Consider the following 18,208-nt stretch of genomic DNA (forward strand, 5'->3'; position numbering starts at 1 on the left):
GTCGCTACAGTAAGATGGAAAATGAGAATTCAAATTCATCAAAAAGTGGGAAACTGTCTACGTGACCAAGGAAAGTGAAAAAGGTTTTCCATGGAAAATTTGTCCTACCAAACGCAACAAAAATTGGAAAATCTTTGTTATTTTTCATTTTCCATGGAAAATGTTTAGCAATCAAACAGGGCCTTAATGTTTTCCCCATTTTGAAGAACTTTTCATTTCACAAGGATAAGGCATGTTTGGGCTGAAAAATCAAGATTTGATGATATAGAGACCACATAAACATTTCATTTTACATTTTGAAGGATTTAACTGCCACATAGGAATTCCTTAATCCTGGTGGACTGAATGAGGGACGAAAAACATCCGATGAGTGATGGAGTGCAAAGACTTAAAGTTGAGTGGCCAGTGGGAGCATTGTGAAGTTCAGTAAGTAAATCGTGATATATGTCAAAGTTCAGTGAGTGTTGAAACATTTAAGGGGGTGTCCTTAATCGAGGACCAATAACAATACCACATAAAATGTTGAATAGTCCAACCTTAATTTATCCAATTGCAATACAAGGAAATTTTTGTACTAAATCGTCCCTCCCACACTCACGGCCCCTCCGCCTCTGCACGACCACCACCGCCTCTCTCTCTCTCTCTCTCTCTCTCTCCCTCCCTCTCTCCCTCCCCCCCATCTTGAAATTTTTTTCTTCTTTCTATCTCACATTTCTCTACTGTGAAAAGATCGTGTATGAGAACTTTTCAATTGATGATAATTTATGAAAGATTACTATTTTTTGTTGAATATTGAGATGTGATTTTTTATTGAACTTATTTTTTCTTATTGAAGCTATATATTGTTTACTATTTTATAGATGTGCTGGAAATTATCATGATAAACTACGATTTCTAGTATGCATACTGGAACAACTTCATCTTTCAAGTTCTGTAACCTATTCCTTTTTCTTGAGAAGAGCTGTGTGTTTTCTATATATACCTACAAATCCTAGCCAAGACATGTGAGGACGGTATCCCACAATTTTTTATTTTGTGTTTACATGGTCAATAAGAATTCTGGGGGTATGGAATTAATTGCCTTGTGGTCATGTATGTGTACATCTGTGTGTTTGTGTCTCACAAGGTTTTGACCTTTTGAACTAATTCATATTGATTACGACTTTGATTATTTAACACTACATATTTTTGTCCTCTTCCACTCTCGCATTTTGTTGAATATTGGGTGTATTTTTTATTGAAACTCCGTTATAATATTCAATGTTTAACAAACAATTGAACAAGGATTCGATCATTTTCTGTGATTTATTAACGTGCATATGTGTAAGAATGAGTCGTTAAAGAAGAAGTAAAAATTTGTGGCTTATGTTAAGCATATTTATAAATTTTACCCAGAATCTATAAAATTCATTGAAATCTATAAAATTCATGAAAATCTTTTAAAATCTACAAAATAGAAATCCATTCAAATCTTATGAAATCTATTAAATTCTATCAAATTTCACACAATCCATGAGAATTTATAAATATTAAGAAATCTATTAAACTTTGAAATAGAGACACCCCCGTTAACTTGAATATATCCCTTAACACATCTAATACCAAAACTTTTGGCACAAATCTAATAGTCTAAAATGTCATTATTAATACTTTGCCAAAATAAGCTTTAATATATGCAAATTTACAAGATGGGTGTTTGTTTGCGAAAATTATACAGCCTATTTGGCAGCGATTTTTTTGTCCAAAAAATTGATTTTTTGACCGTTATTTCACTATTTCAGTCGTTATATTTGACCTCTTCTCTCACAGGTAGACCCCACTTTTATTCTAACGATAAAAAAATCAATTTTCAAAATCACTCTCAAACAGACTTATAGTCTTATTATAATTAAAAAAGAAATAGAAACAAGTTTAATATGTATGACTATGGATAATAAATGTGTAACAAATTATAATATTTGACTTGACTTTACACATGGTCAAGATAGGTGTTTATTTTTGGGAAAAATTATAATGTTATTATAATGAAAAAGAGTAATAATTTGTGAATATGTATATTTAAAATTAATGTTTGACTAATAACTGATTATCATGATAGCGCCCAGATTCATGAAATATGTTAATAATAAATGAGTAATGATTATACAATTAATTAATATTTTTAAAATTTTCATAATAATGTAAGCGAAACAAGCAAAGCATATAAACTCCCATTTTACGCACTAGTCCAAGGAACTCCAGTTCACCCCTACGAACTAGGCCAGATGGCGGGTATGCACACCTCCTTGAGGTCCCAACTACCGTCCTCTAACAGCAACCACCACTTTTTCACCGCCAAAATCCTTCTCCTACTGACCCTCCTCCCCCTCTCATTAGCGCTCTTCGCCTTCGTACTCCAGTGGCGCGGCGGAGGTATCGTAGATGATCCCGTCTCCCGATGGTCCCCTGATGACTCCCACACCAAGTTCCCTGGCATGGATACCTCTCCTTTAGCCACTGTTGGCCACTCTTCTTCTTCTGATTGCTCTATGCTCTTGGGACACTCCAATGCATTGTCATTTCCTTATTATAGGGACTGGAAGTTCAAGTTTGACTCCGATCTTAAGCCAAAGGTTTTTTTTTTTTCATCATTTTTTTTTGGGTACGGGATGATCTGATTTTTGGGATGATTGATGTCAAATGGGTTTTGCTTGTTTTTGTAATTTAAGTGGGTGCAAAAAAAAGAAAAAGAAAAAAGGCTACATCCAGTAATTAGATGGAAATCCAACAAAAGAGTTGAAATTTCTTTTCCAGTAATGTGGAAACAGAGATTTTTTAAAAATATGGCCTCTACTATAATTCCTTAGAATCCCTGGCATTAGAAGCTCCTTAAACCTTTGAAATTTGATGTTTACCTTCTGGACTGAGTAAATGGTCCCAGATGTTTCTCATGTTATTTTATCTTTTATAACATTAAACGAAGATTATGCTTGAAACATGGTTGTGTTTGAAGATCTGATGATGAAGACTAAGGGATTCAGAATAGCAGTTAGGACCTGTAGTCAATGTGTTGGCTACATGGGTGTGTTATTATATGAAGTTTATGCTCATTGTCTTATATAACATTATATGGAGTTTTTATTGCAAGTTCATTGCATAATCATAATGTTGGCCCCATAATAAGAGTTGAAGGAATATTTTCGTAGGGAAACAAATCTTTCAACGCTTATTTTATAGATTTAAATCTCTCTACCTGAACATATTTAGATATTAAAATTTGCTTCAAATTGAGAGCTAAATTCTTGGCATCCCAATCCCATGATCAAACTATTTCCTATTTAGTACACTGCCTTAAATTATTTGCTTCATTATCTGCAGATATGTATTACGACAAGTACATCAGCTGGCTTAGATCAGATACTGCCATGGATGTTCTATCATAAAGTTATTGGGGTATCAACCTTTTTTCTTTTTGTTGAAGGGAAGGCTGCATCTCCTGCTGTCTCCAAAGTCCTTGAATCCATTCCTGTGAGTTTTTTTCTTGTCTATACTTTTCATCTACTCTTTTGACTCACTAATTACTTTCTCTAAGGCCAATATAGTCACTTCGGATTTGCAACACACTCTACTGAAATCCTATGTCATAAAAAAGGAAAAGAAAAACTCACCTGCAAAACTATAATGGTCTTCAAGGGAATTGTAGAGAGGCACGGAACAGAAAGACGTTTAGACTGATTTCTGGTCAACTGAATAAACTATGTTGTGTGATTAAAAAAAAAATGTTTCACGTGTTGTTTCCTTGTGTAATCACTTACACCCACTGTCCATCACTTTGTGTATATAATAAAAAATACCTCCTTGCAAGTGGAAAATTGCATTGGTCCCCCATGAGTTTTTCCTGCAGCTAGATCCCTCTATGTTATTGGATTTAGTTTTCCTGACACACAGTGGTGATATATATTTTCAATAACCATATAAAAGTAGTTAGTTGATATAAACTGACAATGTGCTATTTTTTTCTCAAATAGGACTATATAATTCATTATAGTTTAGTGGTCTTTGGATTACATTAGCCTTAGGGCAGATCTAATCTCTGGCCCTAAGCTGTTGTGGTCTTCTCAAAAGGCTCTTGTATTCAAACAAAATGTCTGAAGGGTTTGTCCGCGACACTTTGTTTTCAAAGTAAAAACCCGTTTTTTCCTTCTCAAAACACAGGTTTAAAAGTAATTTATCTTTCATTATGTGGTTGAGTGAAAATGGTTATCCTGCAGCCACTTCATTCTGCTAATCATTTTCGAGAATAGAGATTGAATTCACTTGGTGCTTGTTTGGGTTTCACTATAGGTTGCTAAAATTATTATGTGATAATGTATGGTTAAATTAAAGTTTGACCCCTGACCTCTAAATTTTAAGGAGCTTATAATGAAACAAAAACAAGCACTTAGTACTAAATGCATTTTAGGGTGTGATTTGATGCTGCAAGCTAGCATGTGGGATGAAACAGTGTCTGGAACTTCCTTTGTCCATTCTTAAGCAATCTTAGGCGACTTCCAGTTTGAATCTACTGGAGCTGGACAAGAGTCATCATCGTTTTGTCTATTTGAACATCATTAGAGGTTCTTCTATAATTTTTTTTCTATGGTAGATAAGCTGCCAAATTCCAGGGTTCTGCCCTTTTTTGAAATTTAGGTCATCTATTTTACACCCTTCTGGAATCATTTCAGAAGGAGTAGGCAGGAACTGGATTAATAAGTATCTTGCCAACTTGTGAAAACTTCCACTTCACAAAGATGTAGTTTCTAAATCAATTAGCAAAAAATCTTCTTTTCCTTTTGCAGGGAGTGAAAGTAATATACAGAACCCGAGAGCTGGAAGAGCAACAAGCAAAGAGGTAAGTGATCTGTGTTGTGATTTTTGCATCTCGCCAGTTATATATGTACCACTTCTATTTGCCAAACAGCATAGGATTTAATAGGGTTATTCTCTTGGACCGTTTCTGTAATCCCATATAAACCCTCGTCAAATCTCATCCCATGTATTAGTGATCAGCTTTCTCATACTAGTAACCTTATCTCATGTTGCTTCAGCCGCATCTGGAATGAAACATGGTTGTCGAGTTTCTTTTACAAGCCTTGCAATTACGAGCTTTTCGTGAAGCAATCTCTTAATATGGAAATGGCAATTGTCATGGCTAGGGTATGACAGTTCATTACTGAGTGTTGGAGAAGTTTAACAGCATTTCTACTTAAGAGAGAATAGAAGTTTTACTTATTTTAATGCTAGGATGCTGGCATGGACTGGATAATTCATCTAGACACTGATGAAATGATACATCCAGCTGGTGCACGGGAGTATTCTTTAAGACAAATACTGCTTGAGGTGCCTGGGAGTGTGGACATGGTTGTCTTCCCCAATTATGTAAGTGATATGGCATATGTTTTGTTTGTGTATGCGATCTATTAATATATGTGTTTGTGTACTAAGTGTTAATTCCATGGCATTGAATAATTGAAAAATGTAAAATATGACCTACCCAAACATTTGAAAAGGCACACGCGACATCAGTAATCTTGATCAAATTTCACCACTCTATTTTTCTTCCTCAGGAGAGCAGTGTTGAACGAGACGACATCAAGGATCCTTTCACAGAGGTAATCCTTACATTCTTTTGGTTTACTTATATTTCTACTCTTGAAGTTATATCACCTTTGAATTAGTGGCGGATCCAGGATATTAAGTCAGTTAAGGCGGTCGTTAACGGTCACAATAATAAGATTGTTTATTAATATTTAATTAAATAATATTAACAAAGTTTCAATCAATATATAAATGCACTAAAACGTAAAAAGTCATATACATTTGAAAATATAATCCAATACAACTTAAAATAATAAGGAAAAAAAATATACTTTTCAATCATATATGTATGATCAAGTTTCAAGCTTTTTAGGAAATTAAGCGAAACATACGTAAAGGATGATTGAATGGTAAAGACAAGCTCCGAGTTTAGGCGAAGGTTATGCAAAATTTTGAAAATAATGATTTTTAAACTAAAACTATTTTTGACCCCAAAAGAAAAAATATTTTTTGAAATCTTGAAAAAATAAAGAGGAGCACTTAGATTGTCCAAATTTGGAATATAAAATAAATTAATAAAACCTAACAATAACAGTATATATATCATGGAATAATAACTAACTATAAAAGTGTGTGTGTGTATATATATATATATATATATATATATATATATATCATGGAGTAATAATTCGAGTTTAAAAGAAATTATTTCAAAAATGAAAACTAATAATATATAATTGTTTAGTTATTATCTATTGTATTAAAAAAAAAAAAAGGTGGAAGTGCATAGAATTGAACCCCATACCTCTAACGCACAAAATGGCCCTTCTACCATATGAGCTACCCTTCTTTTTGTTGAACATTGGTACAATTCTTAGTTGATATTTAGTTATTATTTACCGTGTTTAAATTTAAAAGGAGGAATGTTGTCAAAGAAATCAAAACCAAGTATCTCACAAGAAAAGGTAAACACACTTCCATATGATCTACACACCATTTCAATAAATGTTGTGTGTGTGTGTATATATACACACCATTTTTTTTCCCGGTGGATCCATCACAGGGGCCACGCTGAGTGCTGGATCGACCTCTGCCTTTGTTTCATTGATTGGCAATTGATCTTACAAATTTATGGATGTGTCGAGGATGTAGGAATATAAACTATAGCGAATAAAATTTGTCCTGAATTGTTTTATCCATATGCATAGCAGCTCAATATGCTACCATCTACTGTCTACTTAACAGATAGACACAGCTGTTTGATTTTCCAGAGATGCATTCAGAACAAGCAATTGCTTAATTTGATCTTGACAAACTTTAAAATGATTTTTTTTCCCTATTGATAAAAGGCATTTCAAAAGCTTAAGAAACCTTTTGCCTGAAAGCCTCTTCATACCATAATATGTTCATGAACCTGATTATTGAGGTACTACATTTGGATTACTTTTCCTTTGTTGAATCTATCTTATAGGTATCATTGTTCAAGAAGAACTATGACCATTTACCAAAAGATACATATTTTGGCATGTATAAAGAATCAGTCCGTGGTAATCCAAACTACTTTTTGACTTATGGAAATGGGAAATCAGCTGCTCGAGTTCAAGACCATCTTCGCCCCAATGGTGCACACAGATGGCACAATTATATGAAAACTCCAAAGTATGTTATTATCTTAATACTTACACTTATTGCCGTACCTTTTATAAGTATCTTATCCATTCCATATCTTATGTAAAGGATCAATTCTGCTTATCCATCTTTCTGTTTTTTTATTTCTATCAACTTTAGCTCTTCCACATAGTTGTATTTCTTTATAGGCTTCTACTGTTTATTTCTAAGTAACTTTTGACAGTGAGATCAAATTGGAAGAGGCTGCTGTCTTACATTACACATATGCCAAGTTCTCTGACTTGACTTCTAGGAGGGATCGATGTGGTTGCAAGCCAACAAAGGAGGATGTTAAGCGATGCTTTATGTTGGAATTTGATAGAGCTGTGAGTTTTCTGGCCTTGGTTTTTGGCCCTTTATAGTTGGTTATGCTATTTCTGGATAAGTCTCTAATCGGTACAACTGAACTATGTGAGCAACAGCCTCCCATCGATTGAAACTTGCATGCATATTCTTGAGAGATTTGCAAGCTTATTAGTTCTCATACAATCCATGAGTAAGATTAGGAAATCATGCTTCTGATTGATTTCTGTCTGATTTTACATTAGCAGCTAAATATCAAGAAATAACGGATGAATTAATAAATGGAGTTAATGTGTTATTATTACTGATGAAAGTAAGCGACATGATGCTGATAAATCAAAAGCAATTTAAACCTAGAACAGCGCTCTGTTAGATCTGATGGTGGATTTTATCTGCGATATATTTAGTGGATGAGCCCCATTGTTGTGCATTTTTAGGTTTGAAATTAGATTTAAACATCATTTACAGAAAGGTCCTTTACTTCGAATTGGTCACATTTTAACTTTCTTTTTTCAACAATACAGAAGAAGAAAGGGGTCAGTACCAATATTTGGAGTGAAGCGTTTTTTCCTATTTTCAGAAGGATTCTAGTGACAAAAGTTGAAATAGTGCTCAGCCGCTCTTAATTTTCCTAGTTGAAGTATTCTCTTTCTTCCTGCCTCTTCTTGTTTTTTCCCTTTCTCTTCCCTTGTCATAATGTTTCTACCGAAGTCCTTACATAAACATGTATATACAGATTTAACTTCAACAGGCTTCTTCCACTAGTCGCAATCCATCATGCTATGTGTTGATGATTAGTATATTTTAAAACCTGAATTGCCTTGTCATTTAGTTGAATTACGAGCACTGTCTGAATGAATCACTTCCCTATCTTCAGCTTTCAGACCATAAAAGATCTAGGCTTCTAGAAGCTTTTTCATAGAGGAAGCCAACATTTAATCACTTGGATTACAAAGCTATAACGTAGATTGTTTCTTCTTTATTCCTTTTAATGTGGTTGGATGCTATTTGTACCAGAATAGCACCTGCTGACACACACCGTGGACTGCTGCTGGACAATAAACAGATAATGGAGATGTTTTAGCTGCAATTTTTACATGTCTTGAACTTTTTTCCATTCTTATCATATCCTGTCCAAGTCTTTTGACTGCTTTTGATTCTATCTTTTAATGACTGCCACTATAAGTTGTAACTAAAATGAAGTGATTTAAAGCAATAAACCAATAACAGAGATGCATTAAGTCTTAATGAAAGGGATTTTTCAGGAGCACGAAAATAATCTATGATTCCACCTTTCTTGTCAAACCTTGAATCTAATCTGATTGTTCATCTCGATTCCTGGAAGCTGGTTCTGTTCTATGTGGTACGTAGCTAGTGATAACTTATATCCTAGAATTGCGTAGGCATTTTTCTCCTATTTAAGTTAAAGCATGTATCTACGGCATCAACTTGTGTTATGCTAAGACATTGTTGGGTTTTACTAATAATACTTAATATAGTTAGCTGATGATAGATGCCATTTATTTGCAATTTTGTCGATTAGAGATGATATTACACAAGTGTTCAGGTCCATGTAGTTTGACTTAATATTCGGTAACGTTTCTCTTTCCTGTATCACTCTCTATCCTATCATCAGTTTTGATTCTTTAGGACTGGCCTTGATCCTTTTGAACCTTTTGACGAAAGCTTATTTTTCATGTGTATATCAAATCAATATAGGTCATTAAATGTGACAACTTATTAAATTATGGTGACACAAGTATTCTTGATTTAATCACAGGCATTTCTAATTGCTTCTACTGCCACAGAGGAGGAGATGCTAAACTGGTAACATTCAATTTGCGTAAAATAACTTTATTTTCTTCTATATCATTATTTTCTGCGACTTATTTATGTGGAAGGGGAAAAAAAAAAAAAAAAACACCTGTGTGAGATTCTACTGAAGTAAAATTTTCATAAAACTAATGTGTTGATGGAATAGCTGAAATATTTACTTATTTTTTGTTGCTACTCCAGGTATCGTGAACGCGTGGTGTGGACTGATAAGACCGTCAATTTGAAATTATTAAGGAAGGGCATATTGACGCGCATCTATGCTCCCATGGTAAGCTTTGATTTTACCAGGTTGTATAAAAACTAGCGCTTCTGTGCTGCAAAGCTCTCTCATACAGTGATGGATAGTGAGACTAATAAGATCTTTAGCCTTCTTTTTTTTTCCCCCCCTCCCTCTTTAATTAGGCTAGCCTCTTTTGGTCCCCATTTTCTGTAACTCATTTTTTTCTTCAAACTCATTTTCAACCACACATTTCATCAACTTCTATCAAAATTTTATAAAAAATTGATTTTTAGCTAAATCAAACAGGAGCCTAGTGTAGTTTGAGTCGAACATACTATACATGTCATTCCTGTTTTTAGTTTATGTTTATGTTAAAAATATTGTATCTTGCTCCTGTTTCAGGCCATAGTCCAAGGTTTGAGGGAGTCGGGGGTATTTAGCTCCTTGATTTCTTCTGCCCAAGGAACTCTCTCGAAGGACAAGTTCTTAGCATCCATCGACAGCAGTAATTCCTCTTCGGCTGTTGCCTCTCAATCACATCCATCACGTAAGATTGGTAGAAACCAAGAGTCTCAAGCAACAGCTAGAAAAACTCTAGAAATGACAACCTTTCATGAAGCGGCTGTCCCACCATTATCTCCTCCAATAATGGACCCTGACCTTGTGATGAATCATGATTCTCCTGCATAATTGCTGCCTTTTCTTTCTATCAATACAACAACTAGAGAAGTTTCTGGCGATTTCGCCTATCTACAGAAAATAGGAGGATTTGGAAGGACTTGAGCAAAGCAATTTTTTGGGGTTGATTTGTGTTTCAGTCTACAACTATTCCCGACCGTTACCCGATTGGAGGTGTATATGTTACATATAGTGAAATGAACGAGGTTTCTTTGTCTCAACTTCATGATGTTCAGAGATGATGACATTGTTTATCATAGATATCTAAAGTGTTAACCAGCCAAATTATTTTTGTGCAAATATGGATTCAATATTTCAGTTGCATTTTGTTTTTCATCTTAATACCGATGGGCAGTAATGAATTTTTGAATACGAATAGAATATGCATATGCATATGAAAGAAATGTACAAAAAGAAACAAATTCAGTACATAGCCCTTACACTGCTGGTAATTTTTTCCCCCATGTTGAAGTTGGTTTCTGTCTCACCATAGCAGCCACCAGACCAGACCTAACAATTGTCCATTCTGATTCTCTTTACGTAGTTCAACCAATGCTATATCAATTGGTAGCATGTCAACCTCATGAAAGCACGATTAAATAGAATATGACTGCTAGTTTCCTCCAAACCGCATCTTGCAAACCTGATGTCAATCCCAGATTTTTGGTATACCAGATTTGCAAGACAAACGATAGCGTCATGGAACACAATCCAGACGAAGATACAAGTCTGAGAGGATTTCAAGTTTCCACAAACACTTCCACCACCTGGACGGCGCATAACAGCATTTTTACGTTCTTCAGGGGCACCTATAAACATGTGGAGACGCATCCAAAACACCATATTGCAAGTCCTATTTTACATGGCGAGTGATTTGTGTATTTTACACTTATTTGTGCTTCTTCCTCCTTTTTTTTTTTTTTTCTGATCGGGATAAAAAATTAGAGTACAATTAATCCAGCATCCCCGGGCTTACAGAATTAACGTTACAATCGGTCTAATCCCAACATAAAGTACACAGTTGAATCTATATGAACAATACAAAAATCCTGCCGCCTGAATTCGAGTTTTGCCAAGAAACTAACAGTTGGACAGGCAGGCTGCTTGCCTGCTGGCCGGATTCCAAACCTTCGAAGAGGTTTTAAATATTGAAAGATACCAAACCAAGCACCCTGCTGGCCGGAAGAACATTTGGAACAAGCTGACCCATAATCCTGACTAGCCGAACTAATCAGAACTTGTAACAAAGTCGAAACAGCCCCAAGTTTTGAGGCTTAAAATCAAGCATCACCAAAAAGAGAAGCACCATGAAACTGAGCAAAACTTTACATAGAGCTGCTTGAACAATGCAAATGACCTGATGGGCTTACTAATCTTCCAAGAAGAGATGAAAATTTTGAAACATAGGTCATGGTAGAACCATACTTGCCGGTTACAATAATAAAATTATAGAATAATATGATTTTATTTTATTTTTTGATACAACAAGAACGTAAATAAAAAGAGAATAAAACTACAAAGATGTATTTGTTTTTTAAAGAATATTGTAAATCAGCAACTTGATGCCTGTGTGTATACAGTTTCCTTAAAATTAATTCGCCCCTTTACCGTAGGTGATTGAAGTTTAGCTTGGATGTCCGTCTCCTAGAATATAACGGAATAATCAATAGAATCTGAGCACTTCAATTTCTAATCGGCAAAATGAATTCGCGTCAGAACAGCACAACCAAGACTTAGACGAAAATGAAATTTTTTTATGAGAGCTGAAATCGAAAATTATACAGAGATTTGAAACTAAAAATGATGATGAATAATTTTCTGGTATTGAATGATAGAAAACGAGCTCAATTATGACTTTGGCCGCCATAAATGGGGACTAAATTTGTCCATTAACTCAATATTATAATGATAATAACCATTGGAGTTTCAAACAATTTCAAAAGCTAAAAAGTCAGTTGAAGAAAACCAGGTCCCACTTAATAATCATGTCAAATTTATCCCTTCAATTCATCTTTTCCAACATGAGAAACTTGAAATTCTTCAAAGATAACACTTTGAAACTTTCATTGACATACCAACTGTTCTGGCGGAAAATTTGATGCTCCAGGAGACTTGAAATTTTTTAAAATCCTAGTTGGAATTAAAATAGGCGAGCAGGCACCGATCCTGTTGGACGATTTTGTGCGTTTTTAATCTTTATTTTTATTTTATTTTCTTCATTTTAAGTTTATTTTGGATAGAAACTCTTCTAAAAGGTATAATACTATATGAAGGCCAAAAGGGAAATGAAAAAATGAAGATGCTTCTTGTACATAATGCGGTATCATGCGGTATCATACTGATGTCCACCATCTCACGTGGAGGAGGACTCACTTCGAACAAAATTAGAAGTGGTGTGTCCTTCTCCATGTGAGGGGAGAGGACACCGGTATGAATGTCCTGATATACATATAACATTTACCTATGAAAAAATGATTCCATGACTTGAGAATTAGAGAGAAACATTTTGAAGAAAAACAAGAAATCATGAGTTTGAAGCATTAATTTGGGGGCAAAAAGAGTATCTTGGTGCAAGATTCATGAACTTCTCTATATCTTAGTTCAAAACTCAATGACGTACTCAAATATCATTTGTTGTTTCTCTTCATGCAATATGAGTAACTAAAATTTTTGTGAGGAAGAACAATTTAGTTTATCTAAAACCCTTTAATTCAATTTTCAAGATTCTAGTTCTCAATTCCACGTGTCGAGTTTATTTATAGTGTTTAATGCTTGAATTAGTAGGCAAATAATTCATTGATCTTGTGATTCTATTACGAATTGAGAGGTGAGTTTTAGGTTTAGATCACGTAGTAAAATTCGAGAATTAGTATAGAAGCATAGAAATATATTTTCTAGTTAATGTGTTCATTACATGGATTCTTTAGGGATCTAACGCGTTTAACTAAAAGTATATCCGGATTCACATAAAGATACGGAATTGACTTAATTAAATATAATCAATTTGAAATCGAGAGGGATAAATTGAATGTGTTAGATGAATTCGATTGAACACTACGTTATATTATAAATCTTGATTAGAGAATTAAAGGTGATCGATAAATGAAATTGGATGCCCTAATATCTCCATATTTAAAAGCCTAATTTGATTTTTGTGTGTATCTGATAACATTCAATTAGTTAGTATAATGTAGATCAACAATCACAAATCATACATTGTTTTTTGTCAAATAGAATTGAAAATAGTCAGCTAAGAATAAATAATAGCCTGTAGGAAGATCATTCGGATTCAAATGTCCATTATATTACTTGTTCAATATCGTACACTTGCAATAGAAAAACGCAACAACGAGTCCCATTCTGTTCTTTTTGCCACTATTTTCCATGGAAAATGTGTTTTTTCACCCAAATTCCTATTTTTGTACTGTTTGATTACCATTTTTTCCATGAAAAATATTTTCCTACTTTTGATCATGTGACCATATTTTCCTCAAAATCAAGGAAAATATTTTCTTTAAGGGGCGTATGATTTTATTTTTCAGAAAATTTACTCTCTTCCTCTACAAGTATAATATTTTTTAGGTTGAAAATTAAATCAATCAAATACATTTAATTGACAATTTTCATACAAATAAATTCTTGAGAATTGAATTATCTAGAATTTATTTTCTTTACATGCAAATTTCATGTTTACAATCAAACGCAGTGAAAAACTTCATACTGACAACACTCATGAATGGATTTGGAAATTCTATTGTCTGATGCATTTGGAAATTCTAATATTCATTTTCCACAGAACATATGGAACACTCATGAATGGATTTTTTGCTCATGTTTTCAAGTTAATGATTTCTTATGATTGATGAATCAGCTTACAACAAACCAGGAAGGAGAAGACAACACCACAATTTTGCAAGAAATCATTTGCCAAATAATACAAAATGGCAATCTAGATTTGAGCAAGAATTCGTTTATCAAATTCATCCATTTCCCTCCCAACAACATTACACCTAATCAAGCTACCAATTGTATTCATCACCATCTTCAAATCCTCCCACCTATTCCCATCTGCCAATTTCTTGTACAAATAGCTCTCGAATGTCATCCTCTGCACATACTCGTTCCCACACAGTTCCACCAATGCCTCCCTCCCTGCATTGCTCCCGTAAAACACTTTCTGCAACAAGTCCAAGAATCTGAACGTAGTTATATACTCATCATCCCATTTTCTCAAATACTCCCTTTTCAAATCCTCTTCACTGATCATCCTGTTACCGGATTCTGAGGCTCTCACGATTGCCTCCCCGCACATTCGTCCGCTCTTGGCAGCGAAATATATCCCCTCGCCAGAACATTTTGTCACGTACCCTGCTGCGTCTCCGACTAGAGCAACCCGGTTACGAACCCGGATTGGACGTGGATGCTCGGGTATTGGATGGGCCTCGACTTTGATAATAGTTCCACCTCTGATTTTTGAATTCACTCTTGCTCTGATACCACGCTGTAGCGTTTTGATGTTCTCTTTTGAGCACACAGTTCCGGTGCCGACCGCGACGTGGTCGCACTTGGGAAAAACCCAGGCGTAAAAATCGGGTGATACGTCGTTACCGATGTACATTTCGGCGAGATTTTCGTAATAAGCCATTTTTCCGTCGGGTAATTTGATCCTCTCCTGAAAGGCGATGGCGCATCTGTATGTTCCCGCTTTTATGGCTTTTGCCACACGGCTATTGGCGCCGTCGGCCCCGACAATCACATCGACGGCGAGGGTGTTTTGGGTGTTGTTTAATATATAATGAATAATATAGGGCGAATTATTTGAGGTTGGGACGTCTATATGAGTGACGAGGGCTTTGATAGGGTTGGCGCCAAGTCTCTCGGCGCGGAGGCGGAGGAAATTATCCAGTACTTCACGGCGGAGCATGGGAATGAACTCGTGGGACTTCAGGGTTTTGCCAAAATCAACGGTAAGATTCGAGGGAGAAATGATTTTCATGTGGGTGACTCTCCGGTCAATGAGGTGATGTGGGATGGAGAATTCATCGAGCATGCAGAGAGGGATGGCGCCACCGCATGGCTTGGCGGCTTCAGGACTGCGCTCAAAGAGAAATGTCTCGATTCCGCCGGTAGCCAAGGCCTCGGCGGCGGAGGATCCAGCAGGACCTCCGCCGATCACGGCCGCTCGGATCTTGGAGGTAATGATAATACGGCTACACTTGAGTTTTGCAGTTAAGGTCTGGGTACCTACGGTTTTGGGTTTGAGATGGTGGAGCGGGCGATGGAGTGGGCTTAGGGTTTGGGCCGCCATTTTGTCCGAACTGTGAAGGTGACAAGATTATTTATTCAGGTAAATTACAAATTTTATAATAATGGTGGGATTTGTTTACTGTTAACGAAGAATGATGCTTTCGTTACTTTAAGCAGAGAATAATATGAAAAAAGGGTAAGAATCTTAACTTCTTGGGCATGGTGATGGTCTCTTGTTTATGTTTTTTGGCTGTTGTGGCATCATTTTGTGCTTTATCTGGTGGAGGTAATGGATTGATTCTATCGTAGAGCTCGGTCTTGGCTCGAGTTCAAATTATATGATCGGCTCGGCTATTTGGAGTGTGTGCCTCACAAGTAAACAAATCAAGTCGGCTCGTTTTGAAAAAAATTAAATTAACTAAATGAGCAACTTTTTCAATATATTAATAAAGTAAGCCGAAAATGAGGAATAAAAAATAAGCCGGCTGGCTCATGAAAAAAAAAATGTGAGCTAGACTGGCTCATATATCATCTCAAAATAAGCTTGAGCAGCTCATAAATTGAGCCGAGCCTGCAACCTCTTTGCATGTTTGCCACCCTTAGATTTTTCTCCTAATGAAATAGGGGCTACGATACAATCATAAAAAATTCCTTCGAATGGACATCAATTTGTTTATATTAATGCCCTTATTTGATCCCCATTCTTTAGAAAAAATAAATTCTTCTACAGCATTTTGGTATTATTTCAATCACACATTCTTCAATAAAATAATATTACACGTAAATTCAAAACTTTTCCTTATTTTTTGACCACGCATTTTTCATAAATACACTATTTAAAAATTCATTTTTCCCCTCAAAATGGGGCTCAAACAAGGGCATTATACTTCTAGAACTAGAATTTCTTGGTTCAGAGGGTGAATCCATCTAATTTGATCAACTATTAATGAATAATCCTAATGTGGACGAATTTGGTCAAAGAGATGCAGAAATAGTACTCTCAAGATTCATTACGTGACATGCTAGCCAAAGTTGTTAGTTCTCTGATTTCTCTCTTTTTTTTCTAAACGAAAATCAAATTCAAATTTATTGAATTATGGATGCAAGTTAAGAGGGTTTTACTTGAAAAACTACTTGGTGCAGAGATGAGTCTAAAATGATTGCAGGCTTATAGCTTCTTGCCCACAAAAAGCTATAAATCTTAAGCATTGTTAGCAAAGACACGTTCTTATGTTCGTTCTCTTCCCCTTGATTCTGAGAAGCCAATTGTTGGTATACTTGTAAATGTAAATACTCTTTGTCATATTTGGTATGTTAGATTGGATAAGACAATTCAAGATTAAGGCAGTAAAACATGTGAGGTGTTTGTATTTAGAAATACTTAGTCTTATCTAACTCTCTCAAATGACAATAATACTCGATCGAGCAATGATTTATTGAAATCTTTATTATTGTTTACATAATCGCAAGTTGCTTACTGCTATGAATAGCGATGCTGCTATTTTTGGTTTAATTCATGTAATAATTGGTTTGAGTAGTTTTAGCCCTTGTTAAACATAATTTTTTTAATGCTATTTTTGGTTTAATTCATGTAATAATTGGTTTGAGTAGTTTTAGCCCTTGTTTGACATAATTTTTTTAAAAAGAAAGAATTTTTGAATAGCAACTTTTTTATCAATGTGTGGTTAAAAGTAGAAAAAAGTTTAAGGTTTACATGAAAAATATTTTATTATGAGAATGTGTGATTGAAAATGAGTATGAAAAATAGAATTTTGAAATAATGGTGTTACCGAACTGGGACTTAGCCTATATTTGGTTCATGTTTATCAATTAAATATAGTAATACTACTTACTTATTCATTATCTATTTTCATCTATTTATAATTTAAATAGTTTATAATTACTTTCAAAATATGCTTTTAATCTGTACATTCAACATCAAATTTAACACTGAAAGTATTATCGAGCTAGAAATAATTCATTGCACAATGAGGAATTGATATAACTAAAAAATAATTATGTGGCCACATTAAAGAATTGGTGGATAAAGGGCACCAAATTCTGGCTTGATACCAACAGTTACAGTTATTGCAGTTAAATTGTTCTGTGTGTTTTAGAAAACAAACAGCTTCACCGTATTTTTCAGCAATCCAAGATATACTCTCTCTCTCGCTCTCTCTCTGGAGTTCTGTAGAATATCTATTCTTTTTTCTACCAAAGCAAAGAAAAAAGAGCGTCCCTTTGTTATTCAATAGCTGTAGCCACTCTCCCCAAGTCTCGGAGGTCAATGACGTCTTGCCCTGCTAATTAAAGGTAATATATATTTCCCGTCAACACACTCTCAAGAACTATATATGTATGTATATGAAATATGTAGTATATAAATGTTCAAATTGAATATGTTGTTAATGATTAATTATTAAAGCTACCTGACTCCCAAGAAAAAAAAAGATTAACCTTATTGTGGACCTTTCTTATCTGTTTGTTAATTTCTTGAAGTAGTCAATTTATTCTTTTTATAAACCTGGTCCGCACAATTCCATATTTTTATCTGAGGTCTTGGGTTTGATAAATTTTGTTAATTTTAGTAAGGATTATTGGTTAGTGGGTGAGATACTTCGAAATTTTAGCTGAAAAACTTGTATCTAGGTATCTGTTTATAAAATTCTTGGAGTAATCAATTTTTTTTTTTTTTTTTTT

At 34.7% G+C, this 18,208-nt stretch overlaps 2 protein-coding genes across 2 annotated transcripts; one reads left to right on the top strand and one right to left on the bottom strand.

Annotated features, from left to right (window-relative positions):
• The first annotated feature begins 2,211 nt into the window (after positions 1-2,211).
• Positions 2,212-10,574, top strand: LOC111394842 (glycosyltransferase-like KOBITO 1). The gene is made up of 11 exons (XM_023020866.1): positions 2,212-2,612; positions 3,358-3,507; positions 4,818-4,870; positions 5,067-5,175; positions 5,263-5,397; positions 5,586-5,630; positions 7,028-7,215; positions 7,409-7,550; positions 9,308-9,354; positions 9,544-9,631; positions 9,986-10,574. Exons 1-11 carry the CDS (start codon positions 2,265-2,267, stop codon positions 10,271-10,273), a joined length of 1,593 nt encoding a protein of 530 aa, XP_022876634.1. The 5' UTR covers positions 2,212-2,264; the 3' UTR covers positions 10,274-10,574.
• Positions 10,575-14,001: 3,427 nt separating this feature from the next.
• On the bottom strand, positions 14,002-16,268 carry LOC111394843 (geranylgeranyl diphosphate reductase, chloroplastic-like). Its single transcript, XM_023020867.1, has one exon. The coding sequence runs from the start codon at positions 15,567-15,569 to the stop codon at positions 14,211-14,213; it is 1,359 nt and encodes a 452-aa protein (XP_022876635.1). The 5' UTR covers positions 15,570-16,268; the 3' UTR covers positions 14,002-14,210.
• Positions 16,269-18,208: the final 1,940 nt, after the last annotated feature.

Source organism: Olea europaea, chromosome 5, assembly GCF_002742605.1.
Source record: "Olea europaea var. sylvestris chromosome 5, O_europaea_v1, whole genome shotgun sequence".
In the NCBI taxonomy this organism is placed as follows: domain Eukaryota; kingdom Viridiplantae; phylum Streptophyta; class Magnoliopsida; order Lamiales; family Oleaceae; genus Olea; species Olea europaea.